Raw genomic sequence first — 20,533 nt, 5'->3', positions numbered from 1 at the left:
TGGAATCGAGCAATCAGGAGGCCAGTACAAACGGCTAAAGGTTTTCCAAGCAGTCGGACGGAGCCACCGTTTGGTATAGAATCCGGTCGGCTCACTTGATCAAGAAACCAGCGGAGAGTATAGGGGAAAGACAGCATTGCGAATGAGAAAAGAGACTATCAATGAACATGCGAATGAGTCGGACTGACTAGGCTCGGTAGTAGTACACTTTTAGGTCACACGCTCTCCAAGCGTTCAGTATCATCCGTCAAATGCCCGTTGCATTATGCAGGCGCCTGCAGTGAACCGAGCCGCCTCGAAATGCTCATCAACGCTCATGGATGTCCTCCCATCGTCTCCCGCTGAGATGCTAAGTGGGTATCCTGGCTCATCACATGCCCATGATCACGTCGCCTTGGTCATCAATGGTTGTATCATCCTCTCTGCTACCCGCCTTTGGATAGGCTTCTCGATCCTTCTCTATCATCCTAGCAGTGAATTCCTCCTGAACGTTTCGAATCCTAAGTTGCTCTTCACCCTTGGAGTCTGCCTCGTCTCTCGCCGAAGCCTTTGCGGCCTCAACGACACCTTTCCATCTTTCGTCCAGCCGGCCCTCCTCCATATACTTCTCCAACAGCTCGTCCTCCTTCCCCAGATCTTGCGCTAACACTGCTAGCGAGTTTTCAGGAATGTTGGCAAAATGTGAGGATACACGAAGAGCTTCAATACTGATGCCAGCCTCGAGAACTTTCGCGGGAGGAAGAGGTACAGCCTTGTCCCAGAAGCCGGTCCTGAATCCTTCTCTCAAAGTCTTAAAGAGGGCTGTAGCGCTAGTCTCGACCTCGGCCTGGGCATCGTCTTTAAGCTCAGTACGGTTGATAGCCTTCCAGTCATCCTGGATCATGCATCGCCTCCAGATAAATTTCTCTTGCAGCTCTTTGAATCCAGGGTCACTCGTTTCGGCAGAGGCTAATCTCATCACCTTGAAGGCGTAGAAGAAGCGGGAACCCATGAAGCCTTCGTTGTCCGGAGAAGCGCCCTCACCGCCGAGGAGGGTAAGAGTATCGATCAGAGCTTCCGGAGGTAAGGCTTCAAGAGCTAGCATTTTGCGGAAGTGTCCCTCCAGGCTATGCCGTAGTGTAGACTTGCCTTGCACGTTGGAGCCGTACTTCTGCAAAGCCAAGTCTACCTCGGCGTCGGCATCAAGCGCGTTGCGAATTGTTGGCTTCACGTAATTGCACAATTTTTCTTGGACAGCAACAACGGCTAGATCTTTGTCGATTGTTTGGGTGGCATCTTTCGCGCTCTTGTCTTTGACCTGCCCTTTCCCAGTCGCCGCTAAGAGACTTAATTTGCTCATACTCAGTGAGACCTTCCGGCTCCAAAGATTCGTCTCCTGTTTTTGCGCTAGCATCAAGCCTTCTGCGGCGGCTGCATAGCTTTGCTCGGATGCAACTTCATGAATCCAGCCTAGCTTTGCGTAACTGGGTTGATGCCGAAAGAATTGTGTCAAATACTTTTTGAAGTTGGCGTTGCCGTTAAGTATACCCACAGCCTTACCGCCGTCGAGGTGCTTTTTGAAAAAAGCATTTGACCACTTTGTGCCAAATTTGACAAAGTACGAGTATATGCGCTCTTCGAGTAGCCGCACCGTTTCATCAGATTCTACCGAAAGCATTTCGCCTTCGATGATGTCGGCTAATGCGTCCATGTCGCGATATTTCTCGGCTAGATAGATCCCCTTCTCTGGCTGACCAACGTCTGGTAGACTTTTGAACAATGCCTTTCTTACCGCGAAATGGGCCTGCTTGAGCTTCTCTCCGGCGGCTCTACTTTCTGGTTCCGGTCGAGACTGCAGCCAACGGAACCTCTCAATGTACGTTTGGCAACAGATTTGTACCTGCCGAGGATTGTCGGCTGCAAGCTTCAGGACCAGATCTGGCAATGGGTCACCTTCATTTGCATCATCATCCTCACCGAGGCAGGCCAATTCTCGAGATACATCAGTCATTGTCTTTACTCTTTCCACAATGTTCGCTGTCGAAGTCCAGATCTCTGGCAAATCTTCATAGCCACGCAGCAGAACCCCGTCAATCATAGCTTCATCATCAAGGCCATAAGCCGCCATATTAGCCTCACGAAAGCCGAAAGCCGTCTCAAGGCTAGATAGTTGAATATCGTTAGCTTCACTGACAAGTCTTGCTTGGATCGCTGGCTCGATCCTCTTGTTGTCCTCCACGGCATTTTCGAACATCAGCTCTACCATGTTTTGGGCCCAGGGAATAATGTATTCCAAACGCCAGACATCATGGATGAACCAATGCCTGACTCCATCTGTTTCATGATGCTCGGGTTGGTTTTCCGTCTTCAGGGATTCGTGAAGGCTTTCAATGAGCTCTGCTAAAACACTTCTGTCATTGGACGATCTATTCTGATTGCTGATGATTGCATTGTAGCATCGCCACAGAGCTTTCGCAGCAGCCATCTTCTCGGCATTCCACAAGAGCTTCCACCGTGTAAGTCTACTAAGAGGCGGATAATACTGTCTGAGATGTTTGTTCATATCAGCAAGAGCTGTCGACCTCCGTTGGAGCTGCTGGTCCATCGATGGACTTATTGAAGGCATGTAAACCGAAGTAGAGCTCATAATAGAATGGCTCACGCTCAGTGCTGCGGCTTCGACTTCTTCTTGACTGAAGGAGATCTCAGACCTTGGAGAGAAATCGAGTAAGTCTTGCGACAGGTTTCCGAAGAATACTGCTTGTTCAAGCTTAGTCTTCGCCGTCACCGTTGCTCTGTCCAAAGCCGATTGCCCCTCCCTCATAGGCAAAGCAGAGATGCGGACGAAACCAAAACCGTAGATCATTAACACACAAGATGATTGCGCATGAATCCGATCATACATTTCCGAAGCGCACCCAACAATTCTGTAGGGTTTGGTAGACCGGAAGTCGAGGGCGTCTTGGAAGGGATCGGCGAGGGTGCGAGCCTCCATTTGTAGCTGAGAGCTTGGAGTTTCTTCAATTTCCACAAGCGATACAAGGACAATGCTTTTCTCGAACATTAGGAAAGCCGTCTGAGCTGGCTCCGGTACCAAGACCTGGGGTTTGAACTGAGTCTCTACAGGTAACGAAGTTGTGTAGCAGGTGATAGGATGGACCACATCGATGGTCACAGAGCCAGCGGCAAGAGTCAAACCAATCAAGGCATACCGAGACGACTCTGCTCCTTTTAGGACCGTCAAGGTGAGAAGCTTGCAATCCCCACTTTTACGCATTTTTGCTACCTCGTTCCCTGAACTTCCACTTGGTAAGATTGTACAATCCAGTACCTCAAAGACGTGTTCTTTGTTGTCATGGAAGACGTCCGCTCCTTCTATCAACGCGTGGAGGAGGTCATCTTTGGCATCGACATCATTGACCAAGGAATGCGTTCCGTTCCAGCTGAGGTCCCAGGTTTGAAACGAGCCTTTTGAGGTAGCGACGATGACATATCTCTGACCTCTCTGCCATGAGTTGCCGGCTCTGACTGCAGCGATGTCCTTTCTCCAGCCGGCGCTACTAAAGACGCCCCTCAAGCTTCCGAACACACCGCCGCTTTGAGCGCCGTTGTCGCGCAGGTACTGGACGTTGACTGAAGGTTTCCCTTGAAGATCACTTACGATCAAGTGTGCGAGTCTACCTGTACTTAAGGTGAGCACGAAAGCGCGTGGTTCGGCCTCGGTGATGTTGGTAATGAATTCTCCCGACAGCATTCCGCTGACAGTACCCTGGACGCTTTGTTGCCTTTGGCGATTTGAGTCGACACTTGCGGCACCTGTAAGGCTCTCCCAGTATGTAATTTTTCCACTTATGGGCATAACGACAAGCAAAGCTGGTTCGGCAGACGTAGGCACGAGAATTCCCAATGGTAATGGATGTCGAGAGTTGTTGGAAGGATGCTGGAGCTTGATACTCAACGGCTTGAGCTGCTCCGCTGTCATTGTCCCTTGCGCGTACCGCCATACGATAGCTTGGCTCTGGGTCATCGCGAGAGCATAGCCGAGGCTTGTTGATATTTCTCCATGCCATTTTCCTGTACGCAAGTCAGACTCCTCCAGCCACATCTCTTCGGCTATGCTCATCCATACCTGAAGTGTGATAATCCCGGACGGATTCAGGAGTCGTTGGCAGTTGAGTAACGATGTAGTTCTCATTCTTAGTCTGATTCATTTGGAGTCAGTGTCTTGCAAGGCTTCCATGGCGTGATAACTTGCCAATTCGATGCTACCGTCGTTCTTGCTCGTCCGTCTCTCTCTTTCCGCCTTCTTCACTCCCCTATGCCTAATAGCCAAGCTCGTAGTATCCACACTCGCATATCGTAGATTCGCAGGTTCCTTCGCGTGACCATTTGTGAAAGCCTCCTCTGCGACATGAGCAATATACCCGTTAACCTTTGTGGTATTTGGAGATTGAAATGTTTCAGAAGTCAAGCCTGATCGCCGTATCCTCTTCGGATTTTGTCGCAGGGCAACTGAGTCGTCCGAGCCAGTTCGCTGCCGTCTTCGAGGGTTGCGCGCAGCTACGCTGGCAGGCACTGCGACGTCCGGGGAGAACATGATTATCACCGCTGCATTTTTCAGGTTCTTGCAAGCAAGACGAACGCGAAAAGAGAGCCGTTCCGAATTGCCAGGGCTGGCTGTGTTGATATTACGGAGGGTGTTGTTAATTCCGGTACGCAGCCAAGAAATTCACGGACTCACGAAAAGAAAAAAAGTCGCGCTACGCTACTGCTGCGAGGCACACAAGTCGAAATTCTTTATCATCTACCATCTACCATTTTAATCGATCAACCTAGATGAGTTACTCCAAATGCAGCGTCAAACCCAGAGAACTACGCAAGACGAAAATTTCAGATCAACATGAGTGGGCGCGTGTGGGCATTGACAGTCTACGTCGCATATCCCGAGCTCTCCAGTGCTCGCAAGTAGTAAGTTGCAGCCTTGTTCTTGGTGAGACTTGCGACTGTGTCCTGCTCAGGTCCATCAACTGTAGGTTTAAAATTACTGATCGTTCACCGGATGTTTGGATGGATGATACGCGGCCTTGGAGAGGCCTAGTTCTTCCCGGTGCGCAGAGGAATAGGAACTTCATTGCTTGTTGTTAAACGAACAGCAAGCACTTGTGAGGCATCTACCATTTGCCATGTGCAGAGCAACAAGGAAATTCAGTGTGCTATTTGGAGCCAACAGACACTGCCACTCTGTTGTCCACCGAGTCGACAGATTCCGGTGCTGTGATCGGCCGTATCTCATCACAAAAGCCATCTAGACCTTCTTCGCATGCTCCTCTTCCTCAATGCTACCACCGCTGATGCTATCCGCGCTATCTCCCTTCTCGAGACCCAAGTGCTCATCTACCCCAGCATCATCCTTTGCCCCATGGTATTCTTCCTCAAAGACGGGATCGGCCTCGACAGTCTCGAACTTGGTCTTGAAGTCGCCAATGGCATGACCGTGAGAGCTGCTGTTGGAACGACGACGGGCATTGGTGAAGTTGTAACCATAGTCCTGAGACTCGTCACCGGGAGTGCCCCTGGAGGCATGATGAGCTTCGCTTCGTTTGTGCCAAAGTCATTAGATTTTACCAATTGCCTTTGCCTCCACCCTCTTTCTTCACCTTCTTTGGGTCGGCGTCGACGTGACCAGACTTGGCGAAGTAGCGAGGGAGGTGCTGGGATTCTTCGGCAGTGCCGTCAGCGAGGCCGGCATGGTCACGGTCGTTCTGTTTGTGAGAGCGAGTCACTGAACATTATAGAGTCAGCAAAGTGGTGTGACAGGAAACGCCCGAAATTGGAACAAGATTCGAGGACATGGGAATGGAGCGGACGAAAGCGGGCACGGAGGTTCAGGAAAGTGGATATTGAAGGGTAGAAGTACTTACTGGTTGCTACTCTTATGGAAGATTTGTTTTGCTATGTTGCTGGGTGAGGAATTGATCAAAGTAGGATGACTGTGGATGCTGTTGGTGGTTGGGTTGATTAGTTACGGTACTTTGAAGTGATGAGAACAAAGAAAGCAAAGCTGGGAGCTCGTCCAATGAGGAATTGGTGTTGGAAATTCACTTGAAGACATGGACCACGTACTACTGGACTACAAAACCTAATTATCAACTGCGATACTGACCAGCGTTCTTCCACCGGACACACCAAGTCTTTTTGAGTATTGGAAGTACATGGAAGGATGATAGGTACATTCAGAATCTTCCCATCTTTCGATGCGTCTCGAGCATCGCGTGACCAACCTGCAGCATTAGGAGTTCCCAGGGCGGGGTCCTTGGTCTGGGGTTTTAGCGGCCGTTGACGGAGCCAAGTCCGGCTACGGTAGCCCAGGATCGTAAGGTACCTGAAGTTGACAACGACTCAGGTAGACACTTTCGACACTCAGCAACCAATGAGATCCATCAACTCGTTAAGAAGGCCAGCTTGCAGTTTATCGACCACTATGGGGATTGCGAAAGGTAAGGTAAGGTGAGAAAAGGGTTTTCATTGTGATCAGACTTGCTTTTAAGATCAGAATTTCATAAGTCATCAGCCAAAATCCGATTGATTTTCAATCCTCTGTGAGCAGGACACCAGTCTCCTGTCCTCCGTTAATTTCATACCTCTCTCTCCCTGCAGTCTCTCCCGCCCTCCGCTGAGCTGCACCAGTACGTGCCTTGATCTCCTGGGCTCGCTGTGTCGCCGCCGCTTCGCCGTCCCATCCTCTCGCCCTCGCATCAGCAACCCTCTTCTGAGCTCTAGCCACCGCTGTTGCCTCTTGTGCCTGTGCTTCTCTCGCTCTCCCATGTGCCCTGGCCGCTTTCTCAGATGCCCGCCCTTCGGCTTCTCGGCCTCTTTCTTGAGCGTGACGGACCTTTTCTGCAGCTCTCTCTTCTGCCCTTCGTCCCGTATCCTCGGAGTCCTTGATTCGATCGTTGCCACCCCGTTCAGCCCTCTTGCCCTCTCTTTGACTTTTGCGCTCGGCTTTTCTAACCTTGCGATCTGCTTTGCGGGTAGCTTTGACTTCTTTCACAATAGCTTTGACCTCTTTCTTTATCTCTTTTCTTTGATTCCTGTTCTCCTTCTTTAGCTCTTTGCTGTCCTTTCCCGAAAGATTCCGACGTTGCGAGCGAAAACCATCACGCAACTGGCGCACCGACGCGTGCAGATGGTCTTTCTTGGTTGCGTCCAATTGGAAAGCGAGCAGTGCGGAACGAATCTGGCCAAGGTCCACACCTTCGAGGTCCTTGGACTTTACGGAATCCATGGAAGAGGAGGAAGACGAGTCGGAGGATGAGGTGGATAGAGACCGATGGATGGGCTGAGGTGTTGACAGATTGGCGGACCATTGAGCAGGAGCGTCGCGATACATGGTCGGTTGGGCGGGCTGAAGGGGCCGAGATTCGACGTATGGACCTTGTGCTACTGATGGTATGGCCGTGGATCGGGAGGAGGGGTATGAAGGCAGTGGGGAGAAGCCTGCCTTTATGTGGATTCGACGAGGGTTGAAAAAGTTTTCATTCCATTCTGCGATGACTGCTAGGATTCGGTCTCGGCGCGCCGGAGTGTCTTCCTCGATGAATGAGTGACGCTGAGGGTCTTTTTCTGGCCTGAGCTTTCCATGGCGGACTTCGTCACGCATTGGGAATAGAAAGTTGACAAAAGTGGACCAATCGAGACTTGTCACATCTCGAGCAATGTAGGTTTCGATGGGAAGAGGATAGGCAAGATCGTCACGAGTGGTTTCGCGATTGAACGTAATAGTGTATTCGGCCAAGCTCAGATATACCCCAGCTCGATGTAGGTCGGGATCGTCTGGATCTTCGAAGTACGTGATAGCCGACGAGAGATTGTTCTCATCTGATGGCATTTCTGACGGCAGCGAAGGTCGCATGTAGCCACCCCGTAGGCTTGCTTGAACAGGCTGGCTTGCTGCGTCCAACGCATCTGCTACCTCTGTGTACGGTGGTGGAGGGATACGATCCATCTCTGAATTATCTGCAGTACGCATGTTGGAAGTAGGTCAATGGGAGTTGGAGGATCGATAAATGCAGTGGAAAGGGTAGACGAAGAAGAGTATTATTCAAGCGAGCTGACAGATATGGAGAGAAATACAAGAAAATTGTTGTCCTTACAGTTTCTCCATTCTCAGGGCCAGATATCCTGGTATCCAATAGATATCTTCCAATGATTCCTTGGCCTGCATACCTCTAAGGCTTTTCTCCAGGCTCCAGCCTGGTGGTTGATGCTACCCGGCCAGCGGCATGAAGTTGCTTGATCGCCGGACTATACTTGTACCTCGGCTTGGAAATGGGTAGCTGCCTTCGGGAACAGTGCCAAGAACTTTTACTTTCCATCGTCCTATCACCGAACAACGGTCTCATAGCTCAACTCTCCAAGCGACTGCAAACACGCAAGCTCACAACGAGTGCAGACTAGGCAGCCTGAAAGTGTCCAGATTTGCACCAATGGATATTCGCGTACTGACCTCGGCCGACATCCCCCACGTACAGTCCACCAATATCACGAATCTACCAGAGAATTATTTCCTCAAGTATTACCTCTACCATGCTCTTTCTTGGCCACAACTCTCCTACGTTGCCGTCGATGTTTCTCGTCCTAAAAAAACACCCTACGATCCTCCCAAGATTGTCGGGTACGTGCTGGCCAAGATGGAAGAAGAGCCCGTGAATGGGATACAACATGGGCACATCACAAGTTTGAGTGTTATGAGAACGCATAGACGGTTAGGATTGGCGGAAAAACTCATGAGGCAGAGTCGTATGCGCTATCTCTCCCACACGCGCCGAGTGTACCATTCCGAGAGGCAGACCGATCTCAAAGAAGGGTTTCATGAAGCTGACGCAAGATCTTTTCCACTAGAAAGAGCTATGGTCGAAACATTCGGTGCACAATATGTGTCTCTTCATGTTCGATTGGCCAATATCGCCGCGCTACGTTTATATAGGGATACGCTAGGTTTCGAGGTCGAGAAGGTGGAGTCCAAGTACTACGCTGATGGGGAGGACGCATATAGCATGAAGATGAATCTGACCAATCTGCGAGAGGCGTTAGAGGACACGTACGTGGACGAAGGCGATGAGGTTGGCAGTGTAGGAAAAAAGGAAGAGGGGAAGAAAGGGGGTGAGAGAGGGAAGAAGAGAAAGGTCAGGTTGGGGAGAGTACTAGGTGTGGGTGACTTGGTAGAGAAGAATGAAAGTAGGATATAGTGTCCATAGGGGCTTATTTCCAGTGCCATTTCCTAAAGAAGGGAAATCCTAACTCTAGGAAAAAACATACTGTTGACACCAAGTCTTTCCACACTCAATCTAGCTCTTCTCTGAAAGCATTTCAACCGTCTAAATTTGAAAGCCCGTTTCCTTAACGAAAAGCAAAGGAGACTCAGAATTTTGATTTCTCGAGTAGAACAATTTGATTTCAGACAGGACTTCCTAATGATAATTGATACGATTGGTTACTAGATGATTCCAAACTTCTTGCCAACAAAACTTCAAGTAATGATAGGTAGGTAAAATGCAAACTAAAGGTATAGATTCTACCTTACTTATACGGTATAGGTACGGCGTAGTTCAAACACGGGAAGACTCCAGCCTTCGATTGTAAAAGACATTTGATTTTCATAAACAAGGTACTTTACTTCTTGCAATACTAAGTAATCTTAAAGACCTCAGGAATCTTGAGAAGTAGTGATTAGAATCGCGCTATCGACTTGATGCATCAGCTTCGAGCCCTCTTGAATATTGATATAATTCAATGGAAACCACGTCTACACCGCCTTTGGATAATACAACTCCGCCCCAAGCCTCTCATGGACATCTCCATACCGGCCGACGCCTAAGAAAATTACTCAGGCCGAACGGAAGAAGAGTACACATCGCTGGTACACCAGAAGAGTATGTTCATCTTACGCGGTATGTAAACAGTTGGTGTGATTTCTTCCAGGTTGGCTAGGCGTCGAAAAATGTATTTGGGGAGTAGATTAGGATGTTCGCTGTCTCAAATTCCTGCCTGAAGAAGCAATTCTGACAATTCTGACCCCGAAACGTTTGCAGTACTCTACCCAACATTGAGCCAGACGACAACTTCGATTGCTACCTCCAGGGTTCGACGGAACACGTGAGTCTTCGAATCTTGTAACATGGCACATTATTCTCTCATATGACATATACTCTAGCTCGAAGCAGTGAGAGAGATCCACGCATTTCATGAGAATCGGAGTCATGATCTTCGCACTCAACATGGCTCGATTTATGAAGAATTCGAGCTCGTCAGATCAGAGCTTGATACATTGGCAGACGAACTTCTGCATCTGAGTAACCATGGTGTGGCCCTCGACGCCAATTTCTCGAAATTCGGCTATGACGCCCATATCAGTGAGGACAGAGTCGGCTTCTGCGCAAGTAGGAGAATGCTGATACCTTGAGGTATAGGAACAAAAGATTCAGACTCTTCCACCAGCTCTCTAAGCGGTGACCTGTCTTCTTCTCATCGTGACTGGGAAGCCGAGCGGCGGAAAGGCCAGGCTTTGAAGTTCTGGAAAAAACCAATAGTACGCCAGTATTGGCACAGAGGCCTTCTCTGGCGAGCGTCCGAAGTCGAAGAGGTAGCTTCTTTCGAGCTTTTCGTCGATCTGCTTTACGTTGGAATTATCTCTGTCATAGGGGACACTGCCGCAGAGAACGCAACAGGCTTTAACTTGCTCAAGTTCACTGTCACGTTCGCCCTGGCGTTCAAGATGTGGACCGACCTTACTCTGCTAGTATCCTGGTTTGAGACAAGTCGGTGAGCCCCTTGACATGCTTACGCGGCCTACTGATCGTTCGTAGATGACATTTTCCAGCGCATTCTTGTGCTTTTTCTGATGATATGTCTCTTCGGCTTCACCTTGAACATCGCCCAGTCTTTTGAGACTACGTGGATACCACTTATCGCATTCTACGTTAGTACTAATTTCCTGCTGTCCTCCCTGCAACATCATTCTGGTGAGCCGTCAGACAAAGTGGCGTTGTTGGGGTGCTGGCTTGGTCTGCTTGGTGCGTGACTAGGGAAGCAAGCCAAGCACATTAGCAGCCTTGAAGTACTCATGAAGAGCATTGAAAGGCTGTGACCTTGTCCTCGTTTCTACCGTTATCAAAATTCCAAGGGGCTTGGACCGCTATAGCTGCCATCTATTTCAACTGCCGGCCTGTCACCCATTCCTCTGGCTAACACCTGATAGCTCGCTCAAAGGCTGTTCCACGCCGTCCATTTTTTGTGGATTGGATATCTATTGCCAATGGTGCGAGTATACATGATAATCAACGCCATTTGCACTGCTATTCCTGCTGCAGTCTGGGTCGCCAGCGTTCAAGTCGAATACCCTGATCGCTTGGCCTTGGTTTGGATTGCGATCGTTTTGGGTTGGTCTTCCTACGCGAGCTCTGAGCTTGGGACCATTTTTGCTGAGTATTTGCAGACTTGTTCGGGGTACTATGCGTAGTATTTCTCAGGCGGTGGGCCGAAGTAAAACACTCGTCATGGGTAGCAAATCATCCCAAGTATTTCGATTTCCTTCCAGGTGAGCCGTCTTTTGAGGTCAAGCGACCTAAGTCTGCAGCGATGACTAACCTTTCTCCGGTCAGCTATCAACATTGAGCACAAGAGTATGGGCTACCTCCCCATTCATTTGCGGTATTGACTGGCGTTCAACAGCGGAGCGGACCAATGCATTCGTCACCTTGGTATTTGGGTACAGCGTTGTTGCCCTCTTGTTTCAGAACAAAGCCGCTTATGGAATCAATGCGTACATGCTTCATTCCCTTTCAAATCGCTTTCGCTGACACGGAACAGATTCTTCGGTAAAGCTGTCTTAGGCCTAATTCAGGCCTTCAGCTTCAATTGGCTATATTTCGAGATTGGTACGTGGGTAGAACTCCGGTAACTGGCCATGCTAAACTGAATATCCAGATTCGTGGAACCTACACACACATGCCATCCGCCGGCACTTCATGACTTGTAAGCTCCACACCTTGAGTAAATGATTGCTTTATTACTTACATTTCTGCCGCAGCCATTATTTGGACTACAATTCATTTTCCATTCATCATGGCCTATGTCCTGGCTGGGGCATCTCTGTCCCGGCTGGTATTGGCGACCGACTGTCATGATGCCAATGTTGATGACTTGACAGACGCATATACTGCTAGCTCTAAGTCAGAGTTATCATCTGGGTTACGATGGTTTTACTGTGCAGGCCTGGGGGTTGCTTTACTTTCCATGAGTACGCCACTTGCATCCTTCTAATGTCTTCCCTTGCAGCCCACCTATTGACGTCTAGTTAGGCATCATATCCTTATGCCACGTCCATAAAGAATTTGACGGCGAGCGTATTGGGAAGCGTTACCGGATCTCCCTACGAGTCTCTGTGGCTATCATTCTCATCTTCCTACCACTAGCCGACTCTCTTAGCTCGCTGAAACTAGTATCTATCACAACTGGGTTAATAGTGCTCACGTTGATGATTGATGTTTATGGATCAACGTCAATACATGATGATTTCTGGAAGTGCACGACACAATGCAGGTACCGCGCAAATTGCCACATTAAGAAGAAGTTGGCCATGGACGCAGTCAAAAAGGGGGCGACCATCAGATTGGATGAGGTTCGACTTGAAATAGGTCGTGAAAAAGCCTACTATGATGTATGTCTCATCGAATTACAAACCCTCCCTAGCATACGCTCACCGGTCTATAGCAAGTCTGATGGCACTCCCAAGTCCTTCGGCATATTTGAGAAGTCTTCCGTCTAGACATGTAGAACAGGATTGACCAGCGAGTGAGCATGTATGATATACTGATTCATTTCCTCTCTAAGAGTTCAAAGGGGTGTCGTCAGCGATGAAAACGTGTCTTGTACAAACCCTATCATCGTCGCTTCTCGACTTGCACGAGTACAAACTCTACTCCGGTACCCTGGGCATCCTCTTGGTGTAAGGCAAAGCATCATCACTGAGCTCATTGACGCTAGACGGCCAACGGACTGCATTCGCATGGTCTCAAGAGATCAAGATCGCAGCGCAACACAAACCCTTCCTCCACAGGCCAGGAGCTCAAAACCCCCTGCGTTGCGTCCTTACTGTGCACTATGTCCCGTCAGAAAGGCAGCGTCAAAGCTTGTCATTTTCGAGATAAGGAAAGGAACTTGCAGGTTTCGAGGTAAAAGGGCCCTGCTACGTCCTTGGTTGCAGTCTCGGTCCGGGTTGTCAGTGATCGCGACGTTTACATTGTAGCCTCGATGGTTCTGCGGGTTGGAGGGTTGATCGGTCTTAGGGAGAAAGATATAGGTCGTGAAGGATTGGACCAAAGGGCCAAGCAAAACTTATACTCAATCACTTGCGTTACGATTAGCCCTCGCGCGTCCGGGATACTCATCTAGTTTTGTCCGTTCTATCAATTCGTACCCTGTCTTGTGTCTATTTGTTGTTCACAGACAGCAGTTCAGCGAAGTGTTCTATTTTTGACTGCCAAGATAAAAATCGTATCCTTCTTGACAGCAAGATACGGGCGAAAGACCAGTATCAAACGGCTGGTTGCTCTACGACCCCTTGGGCCAGAGCTGAAATGACATTCGAAGTGCGGTGGAAAGATACAAATGAGAACAAAGCATGCGGGTGATAATTGCTTGTGTTTGATTTGATTTGAGAATTCTCTCTTTCCCATCTGGGGCGAGGTTCATATAAAAAGACCGGTGATCATACCACCACCGAGTCAGACCCCCTTGCTGTCTTGTGGTCTCGTAAAAATGTACATGAAAGCCTTTCTTTGACCCTAATGCTCAGCATCATGGGTCGAAGAAGTCGTGATGACCGTGAACTCGTGGAAGTATCCAACCTCTATGCTGAAGGCCATGTGCTCCAAAAGATTCCCATTCGTCGAAAGGAAATGCTCCAAACCATGCTCGTCAAGCAACATGTACCTCGGTAACCCGTCCGACTAGCAAAGCCTACCGACTGTAAATATAATACAACATCTAGCTGGTGAAATGCCACTCGACATCGTGGTAGTTGCCCACGCTCTCAACGAACATCTGATCATATAGGTGTTGCGAGAGATCGATAGATTGAAGACCCTACACAGTTCTTTGTCAGATTCCAATAGCAGCCGGAAGAATTACTGAGGGAGAAACTTACGCAGCCCATGCATTTGTCTGTCAGAGTTCCGTGGATCGTCTTGCCCTGGTACACGATGGCCGCTGTACGACCGCAGAAGGGGTTTCCGTTTGATTGCAGACCCATCATGTCTACACAATTGCAATGTCAGTGATTTCCCTCAGTTGTTTGTGGGCAGGTAAGGAAAGAGCGAGGGGGAACGCACCGTGAGCAAGAGCAAAGAAGTCTTCGGATGTTGTATCGTTGGACCAGCCACAAGCACCCAAACCGCCTCCGAAATAGGTGACATTGGTGGCTGTACAAGTGCCTCCATTTTCGCCGCATGAGCCGCCAGATGTTGGCTGTGTCTGATCGGACGAAGTATTGTCTTGGGTCGCTGGTGGGGTTGCTGGAGATTTCGCAGGAGCTGCTGCTGGGCTATTGGCGGGGACTGCAGGTGATTTTGGTGCAGGAGCTGCCTGGTTCTGAGCTGCTTGGTTCTGAGCTGCCTTATTGTCATTCGCCTGTTCTTGAGCTTGATTTGCCAGGTCTTGCGCATGAATTGACTGGTCTTGAGCAGCCTGATTCTTAGCTGCTTGGGCATGATTTGTCTGTTCTTGGGCTTGATTCGCCTGGTTTTGAGCTGCTTCGTTGGGATTTTGCTGTGCTGCTGGAGGCGGGGTTTGGGTAGGAATAGTTGCGTCTTGCACAGGGGTAATATGAACGACCGGTGCTGGGTTTGGTATATTTGGCTGTGCGGCTTGCTGGTGTTGGTCTTGATCGGCCGGCTGACCCCCAGGTGGAAGCCAGACGGTAACAACTACGTCAACGGTCTCGATGACGTCAATAGTGGTGGTAATGGTGATGTCTTGTCTCCTCTCCAAGGGCATGGCGGAAGACAAGGCCAAGAGGGCGCCGAAAGCGAGTGTTGTGGATAGCTTCATGACTACTGATGAGAATCCTTTGGTTGTGAATATCTTTTAAATGGAGGATCAATGGGGTAAGGAGTGTGATAAATCGACTAGCGATTGTATTGCTTAGATGGTGTCTTGGAGTGGACTTTTAGTTGTTCTATAGGCGTAAGTGTATCGGAGGAAATTGAGGTCTTGATAGAATAAAAGAAGGTGAATGCTGGCTCTGAAAGAATGAATGGATGCTGATCACTAGGACAGCGAAGGGGGAAAATGAAAGTGGTAGATAAAGAAGGTGAGACAAGGTGGAAAGGGCAGTTGTGAAGAGTGAAAGGAAGAAAGAAAGGAAGGAAGAGAGTGGTGGAGGGAGATATTTGGCAGACTAAAACGTACCCGAGGGACTGCAGGGGCTGCGGCCAGGCTCCAGGGGGTTCCCTTAGCCAATAATAGCCTAAGACTGATCTTCATTCGGGGGCCGGGCGGCGGGGGAGAAACAAAGGCAGCTCCTGATTCGTTCCAAGCCATCTGAAACCCCTGTCGCTAGTGTTAGCTGTAAGCAAGTGCTTTGAGGCTCTCAGTGCTCACACGCTTCCACCCATACTGTACTCCTGGAGTAGATGATAGGTGGTCTACGAATTATAGTACGCCTGCAGGTACAGAACCTTACCCTGCTGGACCTTCATTTGGTAAGAATAACAACTCTTCTGTCAGAGAGAAGACAAGCTTCCCAACTTCTCCTGATGACCGCGATATTCTACATGGCCTACTCACCAAAAGGAGTATCGCGGCGGGACCGCCATCATATTCCTGATCGCCGCCTCTCTTCCTCCAGGCCTTATGAAAATGTCTAATACTTGGTCAAGCGCCTACATTCTTGTCAGGGCACGGGACCATTCGGGAGGTATGTTATTGACATGAGAAAGATTTGCAAAGGTCATAAAAAAACAAACCTGTCCTCTCTGAAAGTTTTTTTTTTGACATGCGTGGGAATAGAGAAGCAAAGGACAATGCATCTGGATTGAGAATTTTGAGAACATGTCTCCAATTCTACATCACTGTGGGGCTACCGATTGAGGCTAAGGAGACCTTCAATGTACTGCCTGGCATCGATCCCAATACCCTCTGCCAGCTTCCCAGGGGCCCATCCTCCAGCTGCACCAGATCCGCTTACCTCTCTCCCAAATCTGCCGCTCGACTTTCTCGCTGCAGGCGGGACGTAGTCACTTGCTTTCCTGATGAGGAAGGCTTCACGATAAGCGTCACTGCCGGTGCCCCGAGCGGGCCCCGTCTGAGGTAGACGCATCCAGACCACCCACCATTGTCTGCTAGTCTTCGAAGTCCTTTCTTGCTCGAGAATATGCCGGCGCGTTGAGCTGTACGTATTCAATATCTGAGAGTGAACGCTCAAAGCTTCGACTCGAGTCCACGCTAGTGCCTCCTGGCTGTCACCAGGATAAGGCCCAGGTTCTGGGATGTTCGGGATCGTGGTATGCACAGTCAATCTCGCCGGATCATATACAAGGTCGCAGATCGGCTGAGAACTCTTCGTAGATGCAGTACTCTTTAGAGCGGCGGCTTCCCACAATCGCTCAGAGACTTTGCGGGGTGATGTGCTTGCAAGGAGTGGACGCTGCAAGGGCCCGAGTTGGTGGTGTAGAGATCGGTAGAATGATGGCATTGCGAGGGCGTCAGTTTGGAGCTCGAACAGGAATGTAAATATGCAGGGCTGTTGGACGTAGACCACAACTCTTAGTCGGTCACGATCAACTTCAACCATTGGCTTGTCCTCGCTGGCCTGGGATCCGTCAGAGCCTTCGGCTATCCTTTTGGCTCGCTCAACATGAAGCGTTCTTATGACTATCCTGTTCTTCAGCATTATGCCTTCTTCGGATACATTTTCCCCGTCTGTCCACGCTCCTGTCTCTTGTTCATCTTCCGAAATCTGCAAGTCCTCCTCGAGCTGGCCTTGAAGTCCAATCAAGAAATTACCGCCTGGCAGTTCCGATTCTGTCTTTGTTCCCTCATTTTCGGGGCAAGTTGACTGCCTATTTTTACTGCTGTCTTCTTTACGGAGACTCGAGACTCGTTGATCGATAGGCGGTCTCCCAGATGGAATACCCCAACTTGACCCATAGACTCCTAGTGTTAGATACTTAACCATGGTTTCTGTGCCGTACGCAGAGTCTTGCGAGTTACTATTTGCCGCGCTTTGCACATCACTCCTTGGTTCATCCTTCCTTACGCTTGAAAGTTTTCGATCTTGGATTTCGCGCACGCTAAGCGGTGTAAGAAGAGACGCAGGAATTCCAGTGACTGGGCCAGATGAGCTACCTGAGCCCTGTCTGTGCGAAGATACAGAATTGGGACGCTTTTGCTGCTTCGGAGACCGCTGACTCGGCGTTTGATAATCTGGGCTGGAGGGCTGGACTTTTCTGCGTTTCCGACGAGGAGCGGAAGATGGGTTGTCTCGAACACCGTAGCTATCTTGTCCATACATATACAGCCATTCCATCCAACTCGAAATGTTCCTCACGGAAGCTCTATTCAACGCACCAATTCCCGAGAAGATGATTCCATCTGCAGGTCCTGGAATACGTTCTTCGGAGACTTGCCAGTCCGGATAAGTGTCACGCGAACTTGGCGTTGCTGAGGAGCTCGTGGAAGGATCTCGACTCGTACGAGCTGAATCACCGAACCTCGCGACAACAAGATCAACAAGGCCTTCAGTCCTGCCAATAAACCCTTCGAGGACTTCTCTTTCCCCACTGCCCCAGTCTTCTTCTCCAACGCCTATACCCAGTTCACCACCCGCGGCGAGTTTGAGTCCGTTGAAGATATCCACAGCAGGATTGCCATGCAACAACACATCCCAACTCCAGATGAATGCATCCCAGAACCGTTTCAGGAACCCACACAATTTTGGTTTCCCGACGCGCGTGTACAACTCGGCGACGGAAGAGGCTTGATGTAGGAGGAAAATTTGATGTGCGCGGAGAATCTGCTGCAGAAGTAGAGCTGGTGGACAGACTTCGCGAGCTGAATACTCGATTGGAATCGCAACGTTCTGGGACTGGTTCTTTATGGTTGTCTCAGAGGAGCTCGGCAGGCGGGTCAAATCGACAGACTACACGATGCGAATCAGTCAAGAAAGGCAGACCGAAAGCGTGATTGCATACTGCCAAGAGCCACCAATCCGTCTCAAGCTCGTGTAGGATGATTCGAGACTTTTCTGTTTCAATCGAATCTACAGGTTTGCCATTGGAAAAGCTCCTGACAACATTCTCAGCCAAGAAGTCGCATTTATCTTCAGAACGCAATTACTTTGCGAATTCCACCATTCCTTGAGCGAGGCCAATCTGTCGTTCTTTCTCGTTCTTCTCCTCTTTAGTGTCCTCACCATTATCGTTGTCATTGGCCTTGCCGCTGCGCCGGGCGTTGCTAGACTTCGAGTAGTAATACACGATTTGTTCATGAAAAGTATCGTCAGATGTGCTCAGGGAAGGATTGTATATGGCCAAAAAGGCGAGGCTTGCAGGAACAACGCCTGCGATGGGGCCGGACATGGCATGATGAGCAGCTGGGGGGATCTTCTCTGATAGGTACAGTCTTCAGGGTATAGTTCGACAGATGAGAAAATGAATAGAGATATAGATTCCAAGTAAGACAGTTTGGCCATCCTATGACATAATTGATGAATCCGAGTCACCGAGTGTTTTTAGTGAAGACGTGTTCTCGCTGGTGGCAGACACGGCAGAATGATCCCTGTAGCGCTAAGTATCCGCTAAGCCTTGTGCAGCATTCAAGGACCAGGAATTCATTCCTTCCTCGTCCTTTTTTCCAGTTGTCTTTCCATTCTCCATGACAGAGTGTCCCTCTATTCTCACCACTTCTGCTTAGGTCATGTCTTATCGCTATTGACCAAATTGCACAACACTCAGGAATTGACTGAACGCTTGATCGAAAGGATCAGTCACAGGAGTAGAACACTTCTTCATCATGTCAGACAACGGTGTTGCAGCAGAAGATGAGCGCTCTCAGATCAAGGACGAAGGTGGAGATGATGAAGTAAGAGATGGAGCGTTTATCTACATATCACCACGACCCGTGCACCGTGCTCCTGGGGAGGCTGGCGGCTTTGCAAGACTGTAAAAGAATGGGCGCTGATAAAAAGTTGTGCAGGAAGAAATATCAGCGATGAAGAGACGGGTAGCCGAGATGGAAGCCGAGGCAGCGAAACTGCGGGAAATGCAAGCATCGCTGGATCAGCAGGACAATGACTTGCGAGAGGACAAGGAAGATATCGATGCGCGCAGTATCTTCGTCGGCAACGTTGATTACGGCGCGTCGCCAGAGGAGATCCAGGCACATTTCCAGAGCTGTGGCTCTATCAACAGGGTCACTATCCTGCTGGACAAGTTCACTGGACATCCCAAAGGGTGAGAAGCCATCTGCATGCGATGTCCTAAGCGAAATTCAAATCTAATCAAACCACAGCTATGCGTACGTAGAATTCACGGAGCCCAATCTTGTTGCGCAAGCTCTGGTGCTTAACGAGAGCATGTTCAGAGGCAGGAATCTAAAGGTATATCACCGCCTTTCAAGACTCTCCTAACCAGCATAACACTGACCATCACAGGTTGTCCCCAAGCGAACTAACTTACCGGGCATGACTCGCGGTGGTCGCGGCGGTGGGCGTGCAGCAGGACCTCCTCGTGGTCGAGGTGGATTCGGGCGAGGGGGTAATGATAGAGGAGGAGGGTATGATCGTGGATATTCCCCTAGAGGCGGATATCGTGGAGGATATCGAGGTCGACCTAGGGGCTACGCTCCATACTGAAAGATAAAATGAAGGCGAGATGGTCATTGGTGTTACAGACGAACGGAAAGACTTAAAAGGCATCCGCGAGGTAACCGGCCCACATACAGAGGTTCATACTCATCTGCAGGAAGGAGGCCTCAAGATTGAAAAGCAATGAAAATGGAGCTTGTTAAGAGGTATGAGCTGTATCCGTGGGAAGATCAAGGGGACAAAACCGGGCCATTTTTTCATCAGCGAATCTCGGAACTTGTTCCACCAATCTATTTGGATAAAGTAGATGTCGATATGAAAGGAGATTCGAGCTTGATTCACAATTTATATCGAATCAGAGGGTGCGCTCAGAACACTCCTTGTCTATGGGTTGACGAGCGAGGTATCATTCCGTAGTGGGAGTTTCCTGTAGGGCTGCTGACTGGTCGTTCTAATTCGAGCAAAGGACGGCGCAGAGGGGAAAGAATTCCAATGCACTTTCCTTCGCTTTTACCAGACCAACGTCGCTCTCTACATGATATGCTTGCTCTTTTTCATGTACAACCATTTCACAATACCAAGTATGATACGATGAAATGTACGTAGTCGCTGTACAGAGTCGGATCATCGGACCCAGCCTCACAGCCCCCTCGAGCCTCAACCGTCGACGACCGCTTTCCCCAACCCACT

At 49.5% G+C, this 20,533-nt stretch overlaps 9 protein-coding genes across 9 annotated transcripts; 3 read left to right on the top strand and 6 right to left on the bottom strand.

The window, feature by feature from the left end:
- Positions 1 to 370: 370 nt before the first annotated feature.
- Positions 371 to 4,174, bottom strand: HO173_011440 (uncharacterized protein; the record flags this gene model as incomplete). The annotated part of the gene is made up of 1 exon (XM_037313320.1): positions 371 to 4,174. One exon carries the CDS (start codon positions 4,172 to 4,174, stop codon positions 371 to 373), a length of 3,804 nt encoding a protein of 1,267 aa, XP_037159777.1.
- Positions 4,175 to 4,186: 12 nt separating this feature from the next.
- On the bottom strand, positions 4,187 to 4,576 carry HO173_011439 (uncharacterized protein; the record flags this gene model as incomplete). The annotated part of the gene is made up of 1 exon (XM_037313319.1): positions 4,187 to 4,576. The coding sequence occupies one exon, from the start codon at positions 4,574 to 4,576 to the stop codon at positions 4,187 to 4,189; it is 390 nt and encodes a 129-aa protein (XP_037159776.1).
- Positions 4,577 to 4,806: 230 nt separating this feature from the next.
- Positions 4,807 to 6,212, bottom strand: HO173_011438 (uncharacterized protein; the record flags this gene model as incomplete). Its single annotated transcript, XM_037313318.1, has 4 exons — positions 4,807 to 4,851; positions 5,291 to 5,552; positions 5,605 to 5,761; positions 6,143 to 6,212. The coding sequence occupies 4 exons, from the start codon at positions 6,210 to 6,212 to the stop codon at positions 4,807 to 4,809; spliced, it is 534 nt and encodes a 177-aa protein (XP_037159775.1).
- A 356-nt stretch (positions 6,213 to 6,568) lies between these two features.
- Positions 6,569 to 8,008, bottom strand: HO173_011437 (uncharacterized protein; the record flags this gene model as incomplete). Its single annotated transcript, XM_037313317.1, has 1 exon — positions 6,569 to 8,008. The coding sequence occupies one exon, from the start codon at positions 8,006 to 8,008 to the stop codon at positions 6,569 to 6,571; it is 1,440 nt and encodes a 479-aa protein (XP_037159774.1).
- A 457-nt stretch (positions 8,009 to 8,465) lies between these two features.
- Positions 8,466 to 9,227, top strand: HO173_011436 (uncharacterized protein; the record flags this gene model as incomplete). Its single annotated transcript, XM_037313316.1, has 1 exon — positions 8,466 to 9,227. One exon carries the CDS (start codon positions 8,466 to 8,468, stop codon positions 9,225 to 9,227), a length of 762 nt encoding a protein of 253 aa, XP_037159773.1.
- A 544-nt stretch (positions 9,228 to 9,771) lies between these two features.
- HO173_011435 (uncharacterized protein) lies at positions 9,772 to 12,759 on the top strand (the record flags this gene model as incomplete). The annotated part of the gene is made up of 14 exons (XM_037313315.1): positions 9,772 to 9,929; positions 10,071 to 10,134; positions 10,193 to 10,391; positions 10,449 to 10,796; positions 10,845 to 10,957; positions 11,237 to 11,417; positions 11,474 to 11,575; positions 11,640 to 11,660; positions 11,710 to 11,800; positions 11,848 to 11,915; positions 11,965 to 12,012; positions 12,068 to 12,277; positions 12,339 to 12,697; positions 12,751 to 12,759. 14 exons carry the CDS (start codon positions 9,772 to 9,774, stop codon positions 12,757 to 12,759), a joined length of 1,971 nt encoding a protein of 656 aa, XP_037159772.1.
- A 1,266-nt stretch (positions 12,760 to 14,025) lies between these two features.
- On the bottom strand, positions 14,026 to 15,087 carry HO173_011434 (uncharacterized protein; the record flags this gene model as incomplete). Its single annotated transcript, XM_037313314.1, has 3 exons — positions 14,026 to 14,124; positions 14,186 to 14,295; positions 14,370 to 15,087. The coding sequence occupies 3 exons, from the start codon at positions 15,085 to 15,087 to the stop codon at positions 14,026 to 14,028; spliced, it is 927 nt and encodes a 308-aa protein (XP_037159771.1).
- A 1,030-nt stretch (positions 15,088 to 16,117) lies between these two features.
- Positions 16,118 to 18,617, bottom strand: HO173_011433 (uncharacterized protein; the record flags this gene model as incomplete). Its single annotated transcript, XM_037313313.1, has 3 exons — positions 16,118 to 18,178; positions 18,231 to 18,324; positions 18,376 to 18,617. The coding sequence occupies 3 exons, from the start codon at positions 18,615 to 18,617 to the stop codon at positions 16,118 to 16,120; spliced, it is 2,397 nt and encodes a 798-aa protein (XP_037159770.1).
- Positions 18,618 to 19,050: 433 nt separating this feature from the next.
- HO173_011432 (uncharacterized protein) lies at positions 19,051 to 19,891 on the top strand (the record flags this gene model as incomplete). The annotated part of the gene is made up of 4 exons (XM_037313312.1): positions 19,051 to 19,119; positions 19,234 to 19,490; positions 19,549 to 19,636; positions 19,691 to 19,891. 4 exons carry the CDS (start codon positions 19,051 to 19,053, stop codon positions 19,889 to 19,891), a joined length of 615 nt encoding a protein of 204 aa, XP_037159769.1.
- Between the last annotated feature and the right edge of the window lie 642 nt (positions 19,892 to 20,533).

Source organism: Letharia columbiana (assembly GCF_014066305.1).
Source record: "Letharia columbiana isolate WasteWater2 chromosome Unknown Sc0000062_s0, whole genome shotgun sequence".
NCBI classification, from domain to species: Eukaryota; Fungi; Ascomycota; class Lecanoromycetes; order Lecanorales; family Parmeliaceae; genus Letharia; species Letharia columbiana.
The sequence above is the reverse complement of the archived record's forward strand: the minus strand, read 5'-3'. Positions and strand labels throughout refer to the sequence as shown.